At 39.2% G+C, this 20,194-nt stretch overlaps 1 protein-coding gene across 6 annotated transcripts in view; it reads left to right on the forward strand.

The window, feature by feature from the left end:
* The window catches only part of TMEM260 (transmembrane protein 260), a 72,950-nt gene that overhangs the window by 18,899 nt on the left and 33,857 nt on the right, over window positions 1-20,194 (forward strand). For all 6 annotated transcript variants that reach the window (XM_047862014.1, XM_047862015.1, XM_047862017.1 and 3 more), the window contains 4 exons: window positions 6,305-6,482; window positions 8,022-8,135; window positions 17,629-17,808; window positions 19,481-19,521. In XM_047862014.1, the coding sequence (XP_047717970.1) occupies window positions 6,305-6,482; window positions 8,022-8,135; window positions 17,629-17,808; window positions 19,481-19,521 (513 nt within the window). The remainder of the gene's footprint in view (window positions 1-6,304; window positions 6,483-8,021; window positions 8,136-17,628; window positions 17,809-19,480; window positions 19,522-20,194) is intronic.

Consider the following 20,194-nt stretch of genomic DNA (forward strand, 5'->3'; position numbering starts at 1 on the left):
TCAGTTTGCAGTCGGTAGCTGAAGTCAAGACAGTGAGTGGATAAGGCCACCCATGTGGAGTATGTACGCGTGAGAAGAGTTGGCTGAGAATGAGATCTTGGCAACATCAGCTTTGAAGGACATAACGGATGAAGGGGAGCCATTCAGAGAAAACACAGAAGGGAGATCGAGGGCCACAGAAGGAACACCAGAGGGAGGCGGAGCCCGGGTCAACTCAGTAGAGTGGGTCTGGGTCTGGGATCAGTACAGCAGAGAGGTCCTGGGGGCCTGTTGTATTTAGCAGTTGGATAACTGGGTGCTATTTCAAGAGAATGCTAAGGTGAGAACAGAGAATAGAGGCTACGGATGTCGACAAAAGGAAGCTAATGATCCTGAAATGTCTTCATGAAATCACTGTTGACTTCAACTTGCTCTCTAGTCAGTTAGCTCTGTCCATTCGGGTGAAACGAAGCAAGCTCAGATAATGAAATATGCCTTGGACAATATACCGAGATTGCCTGGCTGCACAGTCAGTGAGCGAACTGAAGACCGCCAGAGTCTTCAGAAAGTCCTCATGCTTCCCATTGCAGACATCATCCTTTGACTTGTCAGCAGAACCCAGACTCAGCTTGCAGTGTGCCGATGTGGGGCATCACATGTCCTTGTTTAGCATGGGATTTCCCATCCCCTGCTTTCAATAATAGAATCGAGTTCTTGTTTAACAGGCCTGTTCCACCCTTTACCAGTTCGATGTCCCCTTCCCCAGCTGACTTTCCACTACCTGGAGTGACTTCAGCTTTCAGTTTACTCATTTCCTTGATGCCTCTACACTTGTCTTCCATTTAACTGAGACCTAGAGCCCTTTGCTCATCCTTTTTATTGCCTTCATCAGCCTTCTGCTGCTTTGCTTCCTTCCCTACCCAGTCTAGGCCCCATGGTTCAGTACAGACTCCCTTCCCTCCTGCCCTTCTGTCCTACCCACATAGTAAAGCCGCTAACCCTGGCTCTATCCAGCCTTTCCAGGTCAGCTCAGGTTGCTTCAGACCTTTCCACAGCCACGCTCATGGATCCTGCCACTCCACACCCACCGTCTCTGCGGCCTCCCTGAGCATTTATTGCAACTTGCAAATCCTTGTATGTGTCCCTCCTCAACTTGTGGAGGTGCCCCCCAACAGATGTTTTGAATTGTCTCCTTTTTAATTTTTCTTTTTTGGGGGTGGGGGGGTTCTCCTTTATTTTTTTTAAATTTACATCCAAATTAGTGAGCATATAGTGCAAGAATGATTTCAGGAGTAGATTCCTTAGTGCCCCTTACCCATTTAGCCATCCCCCCTCCCACAACCCCTCCAGCAACCCTCTGTTTGTTCTCCATATTTAAGAGTCTCTTATCTTTTGTCCCTCTCTTGTTTTAATATTGTTTTTGTTTCCCTTCCTTATGTTCATCTGTTCTGTATCTTAAAGTACTCATATGAGTGAAGTCATATGATATTTGTCTTTCTCTGACTAATTTCACTTAGCATAATGCCCTCTAGTTCCATCCACGTAGTTGCAGATGGCAAGATTTCATTCTTTTTGATTGCCAAGTAATACTCCATTGTATACATATTCCACATCTTCTTTATCCATTCATCCATCGATGGACATTTGGGCTGTTTCCATACTTTGGCTATTGTTGATAGTGCTGCTATAAACATTGGGGTGCATATGTCCCTTCGAAATAGCACACCTGTATCCCTTGGATAAATACCTAGTAGTGCAATTGCTGGGTCATAGGGTAGTTCTATTTTTAATTTTTTGAGGAACCTCCATACTGTTTTCCAGAGTGGCTGCACCAGCTTGCATTCCCACCAACAATGCAAAAGAGATCCGCTTTCTCTGCATCCTCGCCAATATCTGTTGTTGCCTGAATTGTCAATGTTAGCCATTCTGACAGGTGTGAGGTGGTATCTCATTGTGGTTTTGATTTGTATTTCTCTGATGATGAGTGATGTGGAGCATTTTTTCATGCGTCGGTTGGCCATCTGGATGCCTTCTTTGGAGAAGTGTCTATTCATGTCTTCTGCCCATTTCTTCACTGGATTATTTGTTTTTTGGGTGTTGAGTTTGATAAGTTCTTTATAGATTTTGGATACTAACCCTGTATCTGATACATCATTTGCAAATATCTTCTCCCATTCTGTCGGTTTGCCTTTTAGTTTTGCTGGTTGTTTCCTTCACTGTGCAGAAGCTTTTTATTTTGATGAGGTCCCAATAGTTCATTTTTGCTTTTGTTTCCCTTGCCTCTGGAGATGTGTTGAGTAAGAAGTTGCTGCAGCCAAGATAAAAGAGGTTTTTGCCTGCTTTCTCCTTGAGGATTTTGATGGCTTCCTGTCATACATTTAGGTCTTTCATCCATTTTAAGTTTATTTTTGTGTATGGTGTAAGAAAGTGGTCCAGGTTCATTCTTCTGCATGTCACTATCCAATTTTCCCAGCACCACTTGCTGAAGAGACTGTCTTTATTCCATTGAATATTCTTTCCTGCTTTGTCAAAGATTAGTTGACCATACGTTTGTGGGTCCATTTCTGGGTTCTCTATTCTGTTCCACTGATCCGAGTGTCTGTTCTTGTGCCATGTCTCTGTTTTTTTAACCCACTCATTTATACATGTTACATGGTCGGGAAAATGGTGATTGATTCTGAATCTTAGCATAAAGCAGATTTAAAGGCAGTTTGTTGAAATACGTGTGTTTTAATGGATATCCACTGTTTACAAAAGGCTGCTGAAATCAATGAAATTTGTATAAGCTTAGCTTATATACATTGCTAGGAGAACCGCAAATCAAATAGTAAAATGATGAGGCCTCCAAAATGTTTTGTATTCTTCATATCTTATGTATGTATGCATGCATTCTGTTCTTAGACATACTGCTGTCTCTTCTGCTTTTCACAAAGCTATGGCATCTTCAGCATTTATTTTCAGAATTCGCTCACGTAGTTTCCCTTGAAAACGTAATAGAAATAACAAAGAGGGAAGGCAGCGTGTTTCAGTCAGGGCTCTTGGATGCAGGCAATGGACTCTGGCTGTGTTTCACAGAAAAGAAATGTATCAATAGGAAGTTGAGAAGAACTGTACGGTAATACAAAGGACAACCTAATTTTTAAATGGGCAATGGGTCTGAATAAACATCTCCAAGGAAGACATACAGACAGCCAATAAGCACTTGAAAAGATGCCCAATATCATTAGCCACAAGCCATATGTGTGTATTGTTTTGTTTTTAACCATTTAAGAGTAAGCTGCATAGATGGTACCCTTTTACCCTTAAATGCTTCAAGGGGTGTTTCTTAAAAACAAGCACATTTTCCTACATATCCACAGTGCATTTCTCAAAGTCAGGAAATTATCACTGATACAACACTGTTATCTATCAAGGTGATTCAGATTTTGCCAATTATTCCAATAATATCCTATTTCACAGAAGAAAATTCGAGATCATACCTTTTATTCTATTGTTGTATCCCTTTAGTCTTCATATGGACCTATGTTGTTTGGTTTTTTTTTGGTTTTTTTTTTTTGCTTTTTGTTTTTGTCTTTCAAGACCTTGACATTTTTGGGGGTATATATTGGCCAGTTATTTTATAGAATGTTCTTCAGTTTGAATTTGTCTGTAGCTTCAGGTAATACATTTTGGCAAGATTACCATAGAAATGATGCTCTATTCTTTTGATGGGACTAGATCAGGAAGTATATGATGTTTGTCCCATTTCTGGGCATTAACTTTGATCATGTGGTTAAGATTGTGTCTGCCTGGTTTGCCACTGTAACATTAGCTTTTTTTCCTTTTGTAGTTAATCTATTTCTAGACAGATACGTTTTGACTTATGTACATATTTCTGTTACTGCAAAACTTTTACCCACTAATTTTGGTATCCATTATTCTGATGGTGATCGCTGCCAAATTCCATCATTTCTTCTACAGTTATTAGTTGTTGACTTTCTATGGACTTTCTCCTCTCCCGTTTATTTGTTTATATCACTATAGGTTATTTATTCATTGGGTTGCAATCTATTACTATAATTATTGATATTTAAATTATCCCTGATTTGGCCCCTTTAAGCTGACTCCTTGTCCTTTTGTCATGTCCCCTTTTGAACACTTCCTTACGTTCTGGCACAAGATAGTTCAGATTCATTTTATACTTGAGCTACCACAGACCTGGAATCAGCCAGTTTTCCAAGGAAGCTAATTTGTGTGTGTGTTTTTTTTAATGCTTATTCATTGTTTTGACAGAGAGAGACAGAGCGTGAGCGGGGAGGGGCAGAGAGAGGGAGACACAGAATCTGAAGCAGGTTCCAGGCTCTGAGCTGTCAGCACAGAGCCTGACGCGGGGCTTGAACTCACAAACCATGAGATCATGACCTGAGCCAAAATAGGACGCTTAACCAAGTGAGCCACCCAGGCACCCTGAATTTATGTTTTAAGTAGAGGAAGGAATCTTACATCTTATGCTGACTTTCCAAAATAACATTGACAGATGAAACATGGAAATTCCTTTAAAAATGTTACCATTCTTTAAGATTAATTCATTCTCTCATTCACTGAGTTTCCTTTCTGTGCTTGGAGCTAAAGACTTCCAATATAAATGAAGTTTAACTCCGGTTCACATTTCAAAAATAATGTCAGAATAATTATTGCAGGCAGTTAACATGCCATAAATATTCCAAGATGAGCTAGAAACCTGGGAATTAAAGAGAAATTTGAGAAAAGAGTAGAGGTTGAATAAATAGAAGCTGAGATGACATTCAGTTCCTGGGTACAGCATGAGCAGAGGTATGGCACTGGGAATAAGCATGTCTTATTAGGGAATTTTGAGGAGCCTAACTGGTTGGTAGAGATAATAATGCTGGTAATTAGCGGCTAGGTACTATTCGCTGGGAGCGTGGATTCCAACCTGGCTCGTTTCCTACAGGCAATGAAGAGTCCTTAAATTGGGGGGCTAGGTAGTCATAAAGAGCATGTTTTAAGAAGTTTAATGTGATGTTATATTGCAGAATTGATTGGAAAACAGAAGACAACTTAGGAAACTATTAAAATAATTGAGTCTAGGGTAGTATGAGGACAAGTTGAAAGGAATTTGGAATGTAATTTAGAAGGAAGAAATGCTTTAATGTGTTGAATCAGGGTCATTGGAAGAATGGGGAACCCTGAAAGAAATAGGAAACTGGTGACCTTTATAAGGGAAAGAAAAGAAATAAATTGCAAAGAGCACCTCAAAAACAGGTTCAGTGATATCAAAATTGTATTTTAACTTTTTTTCTAAAATGCTTGATTAAAAGCCACAACTACTTCACAAAATTACTCCACTTTTTACACAAAACAATATAGTTTAAAAGCAATGACTTAGGGCTATATAATACTGTAACTATTAGACATGGTAATGCTTATTGAATCACAACACGTGTTAGAGATATTTGGTAACAGCTCTTTCATCATTTTAGACTTCTAGTGAAATAGGACATTGCTGTGCTAACATATTCCATCACGTTGCCAGTCTCAAATCAGATCTCTGGATTGAGATCCAGCTTCCTGATCTATTTGAGACGTCTTCCTCTCGTTGGCACTGGGGCTGAGAAATTTGTTTCCAAGTGTAGCATTTGGTTCTCTTTGTGTTAATGAAGTTCACATTCCCATCCCTGTCTTTAAAAGAAGATACTCCGTTTTAAACTTCAACTTTGTGTTGAGAAGAAATCACTAGAAACTAAGACCTTAACTTTCAAGATCTTCAAATCACCAGATATTGTGACGAAGACGTCTTTGCCATATGTTGAGAGATACACTCTAGTGTGGTCGTGTGGAAGGTGCCTAGGTCCATACATGCCACAAGAAGTGGGAAAGGGTGTTCCTGAATACATCTTCTGCCATTTCATTAATTTTTATAATTCAGCATAGCTCCGTGTTAACCAGACCATCCTTCTTTGCGGCTATAGCAAGAAAAGTGACTCAGTATCTCTCCAGCTACTACTTGTTATCTCTCCAGCTACTATCACTTCAGGCTTTCTGCACTGGCTCGAATCCTAGAGGTTCCATCTGAGAACTAAACCTCATTCAGTGCATGGGAGACCCAGCCGGCTCGTTCCCTCATTTGTTGATAAGTTAATATATGGACTTGCTAATTAAAACGTGTGGGAAGAAATTATTACATGAAAGTAATGTATTAACCATATAATGTGTTGGGATAGGGCTGGGTGACTGTCATAATTTCTGCCGCTACAGTTTCTAAAAAGGAAAATAAAGTCGGTTCTTTTTGTTGGGAAAGAAGATTTCATGTTATCTGTATTTGCAGGCTTTCTGGCTCCCATGCTGGAGGAATCCTTGCTGCGGGGGTGTTTTCATTCTCTCGTCTAACATGGCACTGGTCCATTGCAGCAGAGGTTTTCAGCTTAAACAATCTGTTTGTGGGGCTGCTTATGGCTCTTACTGTACATTTTGAGGAGGCAGCAACCGCCAAAGAAAGATCAAAGGTAACCTATTTTGATCAAAGTGAAATCACTTTTTGTTTTAATTTTTAGACAGTTGCTATATTTCCTTTTAACTTTGGTTTGGGCGCTGTGTATCTGATCTGATTACTGTCAAGGTAATCTAGGCATGTCGAGAGAGAAAATATTCTGAGTTCTTTTACGGTGACCCGTGATAGCCTTTATACAACATGGGACTTTTTTTCCTCTCAGAGTTCAGAAGCTTTCTGGAGAATGAGAGGAATGGAACCCCCTCCGAGTCCTGTGAGAGAGATAGGCTTGGTGGTTAGCCCCACCGTCACGTGTGTGTGCATGTGTGCATGTGTGGTCGTAAGAGGCCAAGCTCCAGACTCACCACCTTAGGTTATATGCCAATATGGTACATTGACCATATTGCCAAAAAGATCCAATTTGTACTGTTGGGGTGGGGTGCACCTGGGTGGCTTAGTCAGTTAAGCACCCGACTCTTGATTTCGGTTCAGGCCATGATCTCACAGTCATGAGATCAAGCCCCGCATCAGGCTCCATGCTGGGCGAGAAGCCTGCTTAAGATTCTCTCTCCCTCAAAAAAAAACCAAAATATTGTACTATTTTTTAACTATAAGAAGAGTGTCAAATGTATAAACAAAGTAGTTCAGAAGAGGTTACAATAAATTATAAGGCAAATGCTAATATCAGAATCATTTGAAGTGTGAAGGAACCCGGTCTTCTAGGAGCTTACAGTCTACACATTGGAAAGTACCAAACCATCTTAGTATAGGCAACTTTTTGTTGCTAAAGAATATATGAACAGAAGAATACCCTGGTTTATCTGGGGTTTCCATAAACAGTTCTGTGCTGCTTTAGAGTTTACTTTTTGTTCAAAATAACTTTTTCTGATTATGAAAATTGCACATGTTCCAAAAAAGCAAAAACAGCACCCATGACTTGGTTTCTAAATAAAAAAGTGTTATACTTTATTTTACTTATTATTAAAAATTTTTTTTGACATTTATTTATTTTTGAGAGAGAGGGAGAGGCAGAAAGAGGGAGACAAAGGATCCGAAGCAGGCTCCAAGCTGTGAGCACAGCTCACAAACTCCACACTCCCAAACTCCCAAACCATGAGATCATGACCTGAGCTGAAATCAGAGTCGACCACTTAACCAACTGAGTCACCCAGGCATCCCTATTGTACTTTATTTAATAGGAGAAAAAATGAAACGGAAAGAATGACTGAGCTTTAGTTACAGGTTTTACTTCAATGACACAGTATCCTATTATTGTTAGGACTTATCTAGTCATCACACAGAACTTTCGGAAACTTAATTTGAAGGCAGTCATGTAAGGTCAAACTGCAGTGATTGGATGAGAATGGGCAATATTATAAAAAATAATGGTGATAAATATTAGTGTCTGTTGAAGTGTGACTGCTTGTGTCTAAGAGGTTGACTTCAGCCTGACCTATGGTACAAGTGCTTGGTTTGAATATAAAGAATAGTTTTTTACCATCGTACTTACTTATGAGTTTTAGATAAATTTTTAACTTAGATTTTTTTTTTTCAGATAGCTAAAATTGGTGCTTTCTGCTGTGGCCTTAGCTTATGTAATCAGCACACAATAGTACTCTATATTTTGTGCATAATACCATGGATTCTCTTCCGACTTTTAAAAGAGAAGGTAGGTTTTTGAGTGTTTTTAATGAAAATTCATAATATTTTATTAAGGCCCGATATAACATTTATGGCATCAGAAAATGTGTAGCTTTAAATTTTTTTTAGTTTTCTATAATGTGTAAGTGACCTTAGGCTCTAACAACATTGACTGGAAAAAAAAAAGGATTTACAAAAATGCAGTATTGATTGCAGTGGCATCTCGCCTGTTTCATCATTTTCTTAGTGATTCTGAACAGCACCTTGATAAAAATAGGAGTTACAACACTAATAACAGATTTCCTTGATTGTTTTATTATATGTTCTAAGACAAAGGATAGTGTATTCATAATAGTTTATTCATTCATCCAGCTGTTTGTCAAGCCCCTGCTCGCTGCCAGATGTTACCCTAGGTGTTAGGGATGCAGCGCCCAACAAAACAAGACACTGTCACTGCTATTGTGACCCAAAAAATAAAATCTCTGGTAAATAACAATCCTGTTTTCTCAGAACAGATTTCTGTAGAATTCAAGATGATTTCTTTCAGCTTTTCCTTTCTCTCAAAGGAAAAATTATTATTAATTTAAATAGCGGTATAAAGCGACATGAGAAAATTACTATACTCTGTAAGGCGTTAGGAGATGTACGTAAGAAGGCAGGGAGCTGAGTTAGGTGTGAGTTTTTGGAAAGACGGAAGCCCTTTATTCTGTCAGTCTTCCTCCCAGAGGTTGAAGCAATCTAAATACAAAGCCAACACTGGAGTCATTTTACTTATTGTTTATTAGTTTGTTAATTATTATTTGTCAGCTACATTTATTTATCATTTCATTGTTTGTTGCTATAGTCAGAATTATATTAGAAAATACATGTTTAATAAAATTATTATACAGAAATAGGGAAATTGTTCCAAAACTTTAGATAATTGTATTTACTGTACTTGAACATATTTTGTCCTTAGCTTCTGGCAACAAAGCAAAAAGGATAACATGGAGGTTATAAAATTCTTATGCGATCAAAAATAGATAAAAACGGAACATAAAAATTGACAGGAGAGATCAACTTTTTCTTGGACCTGGATTCTGTGAAGTCAGTCACGTCCATTATGTAAGGAATATTAGCGTAGCAGGCAGTGTCTAATAGTGGTATTATAGAATATACAGAAAGTTCTTTATCTGGTCTTTTATTATATAAACGCTTGATTTTTTAAAGTTGGAGATATAACATAAAAAATATAATTCAGTGAAGGCTTTTCTATAGAGTACAAACCTGAGGAGGCGCAAATATTTTCCTTGCAGATTGACGGATATGACGGATACACAGATGGGGGTGCCCTCACACCCTGCTGTCCGTGATCTTAGCCAGCGTCTTTTTTATTTTTCCAGTCTTCATTTTTTTCCTTTTTCTTTTTCCAGCTTATTGAGATACAATTGACATATAATACTGTGTAAGTTTAAGGTATATAGGATGACGATTTGATATATGAGGTTACCACAATGCGGTTCTTTTTTTTTTTTTTTTTTTTTTTTTTATTTTTGGGACAGAGAGAGACAGAACATGAACGGGGGAGGGGCAGAGAGAGAGGGAGACACAGAATCTGAAACAGGCTCCAGGCTCTGAGCCATCAGCCCAGAGCCTGACGCGGGGCTCGAACTCACGGACCTCGAGATCGTGACCTGGCTGAAGTCGGACGCTTAACCGACTGCGCCACCCAGGCGCCCCAGACACAATGCGGTTCTTAACACATCCATCACCTCATGTAGTTAAAATTGTGTGTGCGTATGTGTTGAGAACTCTTAAGATCTATTCCCATAGCATCTTTCAAATGTACAGTACGATACTATAATGACCATCCCCCAGACTTACTCTTTTATAACTTTCTCATTTTATAATTATTTGCACACTTTGACCACATTCACTCATTTCCCTCAATCCCTAAACCCCACCTCTAGTGATCACCAATCTACTCTGTGTTTCTGGGAGTTCAGTTTTTTAAGATCCCACGTATAGGTTAGGTCATTCAGTATTTGCCTTTCTCAGTCTGACTTATCTCATTTAGCATAATACTGTCAAGTTTTATCCATGTTGTTGCAAATGGCAGAATTTCCTTCTTTTTTGTGGCTGAATAATACTCCATATTATGTATGTATGTATATATGTTTTCTCTTAGGAATTTTATAGTTTCAGGTCTTTCGATCAAGTCTGTAATCCATTTTGAGTTAATTTTGTCTGTGGTGTAAGATAGTGATCCAGTTTTATTCTTTTGCATGTGACTGTCTGGTTTTCCTAACACCATTTTTTGAAAAGACTGGTCTTTTCCCCTTGTGTATTTTTGCCTCTCTGTCATAAATTAATTAACCATGTGTGCCTGGGTTTATTTCTGGGCTCTGTATTCTGTTCCATTGATCTGTGTCTGTTTTTACCCCAGTGCCATACTGTTTTAAATACTGTAGCTTTATAGTATAGTTTGAAAAGCCTGCAGCTTTGTTGTTTTTTTTCAAGATGGCTTTGGCTATTTGGGATCTTTTGTGGTTTCATACAAGTGGATTGTTCTATTTCTGTGAAAAATGACTGGAATTTTGTTAGAGATTGCATTGAATCTGTAGACTGCTTTGCATGTTTTAACAGTCCTAACTCTTCCAATCCATGAACATAGAATGTCTTCCCATTTATTTGTGTCTTCTTTAGTGTCTTTAATCAGTGTCTTATTGTTTTCAGTGTATGGGTCTTTCACCTCCTTAGTTAAATTTATTTGTAGGTAGGGGCGCCTGGATGACTCATTTGGTTGAGTGTCCGACTCTTGATTTCCGCTCAGGTCATGATCCCAGGGTTGTGGGATCGAGCCCACATCAGGCTCCATGCTGAGCATGGAGCCTGCTTAAGATTCTCTTTCTCTCTTCCTCTTGCCTGCTCACTCTCTAAATAAATAAATAAATAAATAAATAAATAAATAAATAAATAAAATTATTTTAAAAATTATTTGTAGGTATTTTATTCTTTTTTGATGCAATTGTAAACAGAATTGGTTTTTTAATTTCTCTTCCTGATAGTTCATCGTTACTGTATAAAAAGAAAGCAACATATTTTTTTGTATTGATTTTGTACCCTGCAACTCTACTGAATTCGGTTAGTAGTTCTGACAGCTTTTTGGTGGAGTCCTTAGGGTTTTCATTATATAAAATTGTGTCATTTACAAATAGTGACAGTTTTACTTTTTCCTTTCCAATTGTATGCTTTTTGTATTTTTTCCTGCCTAATTGCACTGGCTAGGACTTCCAATACTATGTTGATTAAGAATGGTAAGAGTGGGCATCCTTGTCTTATTCCTGATAATAGTGGGAAAGCTTTTAGCTTCTCACTGTTGAGTATGATGTTAGCTGTGGGCTTGTCACACATGGCCTTTCGGTGACCATATACCTACTTTGTTGGGAGTTTTTATGGTAAATGAATTTTATAAGTGGTTTTTCTGCATCTGTTGAGATGATCATATGATTTTTATCTTTCACTCCATTAATGTGGTGTACCATGTTGATTGATGTGCAGATGTTGAATCATCCTTGTATCCCTGGAATAAATCCCACTTGATCACGGTATATGATCCTTTAAATGTATTGTCAAATTGAGTTTACTAATATTTTGTTGAGGATTTTTGTATTGATGTTCATCAGGGATATCTGATATGGCCTATAATTTTCTTTTTTCTTTTCCCTTCCTTCCTCCCCACCTTCCTTCCTTCCTTCCTTCCTTCTTTCCTTCCTTAACTTTTGACATTTTAATTATAATGTGTGTTGGTGTGGGTCTCTTTGGGGTCATCTTCTTTGGAACTCTCTGGGCTTCTTGGATCCAGATGTCTCTTTCCTTTCCCAGGTAAGGGAAGTTCTCAGCAATTATTTCTTCAAATAAGCTTTTTGCCCCTTTCTCTCTTCTCCTTCTGGGACCCCTATAATACACATGATTTTCTACTTGATGTTGTCCTGTGAATCTCTTAAGCTATATTCACTTTTACAACTTTTTTCTTGTTGCTGCTTGGTTTGGGTGAGTGCCACTCCCCCTATTTCAGCTCACTGATTCTATCTGCTTCATCCAGCCTGCTCTCGAACTCCTATAGTGTATCTTTCAGTTCAGTGATTGTATTCTTCGGTTTTGTGACTTTGGTACTGCCTTATGTTTATGTCTTTGTTGAACTTCTCACTGTGTACGTCCATTCTTCTCCCAAGTTTGGTGAGCATCTGTATGACCGGTACTTTTCACTCTTTGTCAGGCAAGTTACTTATCTCTGTTGGATTAAGATTTTTTTTCCCCAGGGTTTTATCTTGTTCTTTCATTTGAAATGTATTCCTCTGTCTCCTCATTTTACTTGACTCTCTGAGGTTGATTCTTTATACTAGGCAAAATGGCTGCCTCTCCTAGTCTTGCAGGAGTCGCATCGTGTAGGGGATGTACCTCATTGTTTAACCTTGCTCTAGTTGTCTCTCAAACCTTTATGATTGTCTGAGCAGCCTGGGTTTTCCTTGGTCGGTTCCAGTTATTGTGTCAAGGCCTGTGAGTGTTCCAGACGGAGGGATCTCAGCACCTAGTTTCAGGCTGATTGGAAACTAGAACTTCAGTTAGCATCTTTAATGTATGCAAATATATATATATGGTCCCGTGGGACTGTAATCATAGGCCTTGCTGGCCTCCAGACCAAGCAATCTGGAGGCCTCCGCTTAGGGACTGATGCAAATTCGGGGCTCTAGACGAGTATATGAGCTTCTTTCTGGGAGATGCCAGCAAGCTGTAGTGAGGCCAGGTGAGAGCTCAAAGATGGTATCCTTCAGCCAGCGTTCCCTGAGAGCACTTCTGTAGCCTTTAGATGTGTGGTAAATCTGAATCTTCCCCACCCCTCAGGCTGAAGTTTTTTCACAGGAAGACCAAGGGTGTGTTTTAGTCTGTTGTCGGTGCAGCCCTTTGGGGATGGTAGCTTGTTAAGAACCGTCTTTCCAATGGTTTCAGACCCATAGGACTCCTAAACGCAATCCCCCTTGATCACCAGATCCACGCACTGAAGGGGCATCCCCTGTGTGGGCTGTGCACACTGGCTGGCTTTCGTAGACCCACGATGGAGTGGCACACAGGAGTGGGACGCACTCACTGGCAATAACAGGGTCAAGAAAGAACACCAGAAATGGTACCCTCCAGCGTCTCTGTCCCCAGAGAGAGTACTACCAGGCTTCCGCGCCTACAGCAGACATTTTAAGATTAACAAATGAGGGGCGCCTGGGTGGCTCAGTCGGTTGAGCGTCCGACTTTGGCTCAGGTCATGATCTCGCGGTCCCTGAGTTCGAGCCCTGCGTTGGGCTCTGTGCTGACTGCTCAGAGCCCAGAGCCTGTTTCAGATTCTGTGTCTCCCTCTCTCTCTGCCCCTCCCCCATTCATGCTCTGTCTCTCTCTGTCTCAAAAATAAATAAACATTAAAAAAAGATTAACAAATGAATCTTCTTCACTTACAATCTAGCACTTTCTACACTGCTGCTTGTGTACCAGGTTTTGGGGCGAGTGAGTCTATACGTTGAGCCCTTAAGAACAGAGTCTCTGTTTCCTACAGCACCGTGAATTTCCTGAATGTTTGCCCCTTTGGCTTTCAAAACCAGACATTTGGTGAGGGGTTGTTACTCTGGTGCAGGTTCCAAAGGTTGGGGTGCCTTATGTGGGGCACAAACCCCATACCCCTCAGGGAGAAGTCCTGTATTTACGAGATCCCTCCTGACTGTGGGTTGCAGCATTGGGGTGAGGTTTTCTGTAAGACCATGTCTCTGCCTCTTCTACCCGTTTTCAGGTGGCCCTTTTGTTCTTTGTTGTGGAGGCGCTTGTTCAGGTGTTTTTCAGGTCTTTGTAAATTTGTGTCCGTGGGAGGAGGTGAGTTCAGAATCTTCCTACCCTGCCATCTTGAACTGCCTCCTGATTACTAAAGCTTTGTAATGTAGTTTGAAATCAGGAAGTGTGATGCCTCCAGCTTCATTCCTCTTTTGCAAGATTGTTTTGGCTATTTGGGGTCTTTTGTGGTTCCATACAAATTTTAGGGTTCATTTTTCTATTTCTGTTAAAAATGCCATTGGAATCTTTTTTTTTTTTTTAATTTTTTTTTTCAACGTTTATTTATTTTTTGGGGACAGAGAGAGACAAAGCATGAACGGGGGAGGGGCAGAGAGAGAGGGAGACACAGAATCGGAAACAGGCTCCAGGCTCTGAGCCATCAGCCCAGAGCCTGACGCGGGGCTCGAACTCATGGACCTCGAGATCGTGACCTGGCTGAAGTCGGACGCTTAACCGACTGCGCCACCCAGGCGCCCCGAAAATGCCATTGGAATCTTAACAGGGATTTCATTGAATCTATAGATGGCTTTGTATTATGGACACTTAAAAATTTTTAATTCTTCCAATCTGTGAACGAGGGATATCTTTCCATTTATTTGTGCCCTCTTCAATTTCTTTCATCAGTGCCTTCTAGTTTTTAGTGTATCGATTTTTCACCTCCTTGGTTAAATTTATTGCTAGATATTTTATTGGTTTTGATGCTATTGTAAATGAGATAATTTTCTTTTTTTTCAGGCAATTTATTTTTAGTATATAGAAACACAACTAATGTTATGCATTAATTTTGTATCCTGCAACCTTACTGAATTCATTTATTAGTCTAACAGATTTTTGGTGGCGTCTTCAGGATTTTCTCTATATAAGATCATGTCATCTGCAAACAGAGACAGTTTTCCTTCTTCCTTTCTGATTTGGATGCCTTTTATTTCTTTTTCTTGCCTGAATACTCTGTAGTACTTCCAGGACTATGTTTAACAGGAGTTGGTAAGAGTGGGTGCCCTTGTCTTATTCCTGATCTTAGAGGAAAATCTTTCCTTCTTTCACCATTGAGTATGATGTTAGCTATGGACTTGTCATATGCGGACTTTGTTATGTTAAAGTAGACCCCGGATCAATTAAACCAGAATTATTTTAGGGTGGGATCAGCTACTGGCTCAGCCCTGCAGGTGGGTGAACCCTGGCTGGGATCTCTGTTTGGGCATCGCTGCCAGGAGGGACACCATCTGCAAAATCTGAGCACTGGTTGCTGAAAACCCTGCTCCCCGTCTCCTGTCTGTGTGATCCCAGTGGTTGAGCCCAGCCAACCCCTTTCCCCCACCGTGGTCCTCATGAGGTGAGAACTGAATGAGCCTCCTGGGAAGTGTCCTGCATGTTGGGGGAGCTGGATGTCCATCTGGGACTGTCTTTTCCCACTGGAAAAACTAGCCCCAGGGATGCTCTGCCAGTGCAGTGCGGTGCTGGCCTGGGGGTGGGGTGATGCAGTCAGAGTGCTCCTCCTTCTTCCTAACATGGCCCTTCTTAGTCCTTGTGGTGCACAGTGTGCTTCAGCCTCACCCCTAAATCCTGGGATTCTTCACAATGATGTCTTGTCTATGGATAGTTGCTAGCTGGTGTTTTTGTGAGGAAGACTGAAGTCAGGAATGATCTATGTTGCCATCTTGGTGGCCTTACTCATAGATAGGCTTCTGACATCAGAGAAGGCGCTTTCAGATACCAGAGCGGTGCATTGACAGTCAGGAACTTAAAAAGTAAATGTCTTCAGGCGCCTGGGTGGCTTAGGCGTCCGACTTCAGCTCAGGTCATGATCTCACCGTTTGTGGGTTCGAGCCCCACATTGGGCTCTGTGCTGACAGCTCGGAGCCTGGAGCCTGCTTCAGATTCTGTGTCTCCCTCTCTCTCTGCCTCTCCCCCACCCATCCTCTGTGTCTCACTTTCAAAAATAAATAAATATAATAACAAAAAAAGGAAATGTCTTGTGTCAGTTAATTGAAAGAAGAGCCATATTCTTTCTATGAAACATGCAGGACTCAGAGTTGATAAGGTGGGAGCCTTGTCTGAGAGCCTGTTTTTCCCATACTTAGGTCAGCTACTGATGCGTGATGACATTTTGGGAAGTATGACTCTTCAAAGGGCATTTCATTTTCACTAGTTAAATAGCAGAGGCTAGAATAAGGTCTACCAGTAAAGTGACAGAGTACTTGGATCTCACTGGTCAGGTGATTTGAGGCAGAGTACGAAGTCCTGAGTCCGTTGGTTGCAACCCTCGCTACTCAGATTACCTAGGAAGCTTTTAAAAAGCATGTATATGTGTGTACATATATGTATACGCATGTATACATCCATGTGTGTGTGTGTGTGTGTATATATATATATATATATATATATATATATATATATATATAGTGTGTGTGTGTGTGTGTGTGTGTATTTATGCTGATCCCACCCTAAAATAATTCTGTTTGAATTGGTCTGGGGTGAAGCCCAGGCATTAATAATTTTCAAAAAGCTCTGCAGATGATTCTAATGTCTGCGCAGCTAGAACTCTGAGCCACTCTCCAGTGCTCTCTGAAAACGCTCTCATGTAATTGCCTCCCTGTGTATTTCCCCCACAAAAGGAAAATTGTGCATCGTGCCACTTTAAATCAAACTTTATAACATGCAGGAACTGTCAAAATATAAACATTTGCTTTATTTAAAATTACTTTTAAGAATAGCAAAGACATGTTATCCGATTAGCTATTTCTTATACTCTTTTCATGCATCATTTTTGTGCATCTCATTACCTCTTTAGAAATATCTAATGAAATCAGTACTATAATAAAAACACTCCATTTTCAATTAAGAGTGTCTATTTGAAAATGTTAATATAAGTCAACTGCTTATTCTACTTCTGGTGAATGTGAACCTTGGTTCTTGTATTCATTGTCACATATGAATTTTCCTTTTTTGTAAAGGAAAAGTTGGCAATTTCCAATTATGATATTTGTAAGAGACTCCCTTTCCCAATTACTAAAGCAACCACTCTTTGAGTCTTTAGCATATCAGAATTCTTTTGGATATAATCTTTATGAGACTTTGTCAGTACTGTCCTTTATTTTAGAAGTGTGCAGATGAAAAAATACATTCTCATACGAACGTAACAGCATTGTTACATACAACAAATTTCCATCAGTACTCCTTCCTATATGTAAACTGAGGAGAAAGCATTTGGATGAGCTGGGAGGTAATTTAAAAGCTGGCTTCATTTGTGCCCAATATTTCCACAAAATATCCAAAACCCTTGTAGAGAGAATCATATCATCAGTGTGTAATCACAAGAGAGAATATAGTTGAAGCCTACTCCCGATGATGGTGGTGAAGTGAATTGGTATTAGAGTAATACATGTCATGACATGGTTTTAAATATAAAACATGCAATCCACATGATACTCAGGAGTCTTCACTAATATTATTTGCTTCACCTGCCATGCAAAGGAATTCAGGCTGATGCAATTCTCTAGTAATCCACAGGACTCAGAAGGTTTAACATAGGATTCTGGGGTAACTTAACTATAAATTGAGAGATCAGCTCTGAGTAAACATTTTGGTGTTTTCCTCGCTGTGTTCTGGAAGTTCGGGGATGAAGGGACTAAAATAAACGTTGTTATACAACCCAATGTGCTCTGATGCAGGAACTCTCCCTGGGCTCTTTGTTGAAGCTGAGTCTGTGCTTCGGTGCTGGCTTGTTGCCCTATGTCTACCTTCCTGTCTCGTCCTACCTCAATCAAGCCCGTTGGACCTGGGGAGACCAGACAACATTGCTAGGATTTTTGACGCATTTTCTCAGGGAAGAATATGGAACATTCAATCTGGTAAATTTATATTTAAAACCCTTTTGGGGGCACTGGGCTGGCTCAGCTGGTAGAGCATGCGACTCTTGATCTCCGGGTTGTAAGTTCAAGTCCCATGTAGGGTGTACAGATTACTTAAAAAATAAGATAAACTCTTAAAAATAAGTAAAACGCTTTTAAGGAAGTAAATGGCAAAACTTCAGTGTTCTGCCTGGGCTTTGACTGAAAAAAACAATATTTATCAGTGACAGTACAGAGAATTTTCATTTCAGTTATTTACATAGCAGACTTGCTCCTTGGAATATGGCCTTTAACAGACATTAGAAAAAAGTTGGAATCCCCAAACCTGACATCATAATGTCGTATATCCCGAATATATTTCTCAGCATGACAAAGTTAAAAAGATTCTGCCGCCAGCACTTGAAACACTTCATTCTTAGCATCGGGTATCACTTTGGTCCCTCAGTCTGTGATTTAAAAATATTTGGAAAGATTAAAGAAAAAAAAAAAAAAACCTCAAAATTTTTAATCTACCTCGACCAAAACACTTCCTTTTTTCACATTTGACAAATAGTGTTCGTGGTACTATTTACTGTCATACCTATGTGTAAATACTTTATAAAATATAATTTCACTAAAATTGCGTTATAAAAGTTCAAAAGGCCCTACTGTCCCTAAAACATAAATCAGGGCAAAACACTGAGTGTGGTTATGGTAAAGGTTATCTGAAGAATAGGAGGACAAACTCATGGTTTTTTTGTTTTTTTGTTTTTTGTTTTTAAGAGAGACAGTTGTCTCGGGTTTTTCTTTCATGGTTTGTGTTTTTTGTGCCTTCTACGAAGACAAATCTCCGAACACTACATGTTATTTGACACCATTGATAGAAAATTCTAAACCATACAAAAACTAAACAGTCTATTACTCAAGGAGACATACAAAAGAAGTAGAACTATATATTATTAGAAAGTAGGGGAATAATTAACACCAAATTCAAGGTAATAGTTACCACTGGGGGGTAAGAAAAGCGAGGCTGGTGAGTGCTTTGTGAGATACCCTATGGAATTGGTGCAGTTCTGTTTCTTAAGTGAATGGTGGCTCTGTAGACTTTAAAAAAAAACTGTTTATCCCTTAAATACACATTATATATGTTATTTGTATGGAGGAGATATTTCATAATAAAATAGGTTAATGAAAGGATAATTATTAATTACTTCTTGACTTAGAAAGTTTGATACTTTAAATTTATACTCTGGCTTACTTATATTGGTTATTCCATTACAATATTGCTTGAGGGCCATTCCAGATTTGAAATTTGTATAATTCACATGTAATTGTGAAATTATAGACTAACATGTGATAATGAGCTCTAATCAAAGTGCCTTAAAGAGACTCCGTAACAAAAGTGTAAAGTCTGTTAATTCATTAATGTGTTAATCATTCCTGCTGGAAATATTTTAACTGATTTTTAGCCAATCATTATTTCTGCATTAATTCTTCCTAAAGAAAGTGTTTAGTTTTCATTGACTTCTCTGCAAAAACTCAGTAAGGCTCTGAAGTAAAGATTGAATAAAGAGAGATGTTGCTTTGTCTATTTAAAGCACACGTATTTTAAATCAAGGTAGTTAAAATACAGTAGCCTAACAAAGCTTCAGTTTAATGCTTGCACAAGTAAATTTTTCTCTTTTATGTTTAGGCCAAATCTGAAATAGGATCCAGTATGTCTGAAATTTTGCTGTGAGTATGAAATATTTGAAACTGTGTTTTGTTTTGTTTTTAAGTTTATTTATTTATTTTTTGAGAGAGAGAGGGAGAGCGTGCATATGCAGGGGAGGGGCGGAGAGAGAGAGGGAGAGAGAGAATCCCAAGCAGGCTCTGGCTGTCAACACAGAGCCCCATTTGGGGTCGATCTCACAAACCCTGAGATATGACCTGAGCCAAAATTGAGAGTCAGATGCTTAGCTGACTGAGCCACCCAGGCGCCCCTGAAACTGATTTTAAGTAAATTCTCTATTCATTCCTTTAAGTGAATTTTGGGATTTCTGGGTTTATCTCTTTGTGAAGCAGTATGTCTGAGAAGTAGCTTTAGCCTGTACAGGTAACAGTTGTGTGTGTATACTGTCAAACATTCTAGCATTTCCTTCAATAAGGTAAAGATTGAAGTGAGTAATAAATACAGCAGTTATTAAGAGACTACGTAGAACCTACGCAACTAAAATGTTTCAACTTTCATTTGGATACGAAATTATCCAATGCACTGTTTCTTTATACATAATTTATTCTTTGTTCTGGTTTTATATATGCTTTTTTTTTCAGAGCTAAATATGCTTGTATTTAGCAATTTGATTATTTTATTTTTATTTAGAATTGAGCTATGTTCTTTAATTCTTGAGAGCTTTATTTACTTGAT

This window comes from Prionailurus viverrinus, chromosome B3, assembly GCF_022837055.1.
Source record: "Prionailurus viverrinus isolate Anna chromosome B3, UM_Priviv_1.0, whole genome shotgun sequence".
Taxonomy (NCBI): Eukaryota; Metazoa; Chordata; class Mammalia; order Carnivora; family Felidae; genus Prionailurus; species Prionailurus viverrinus.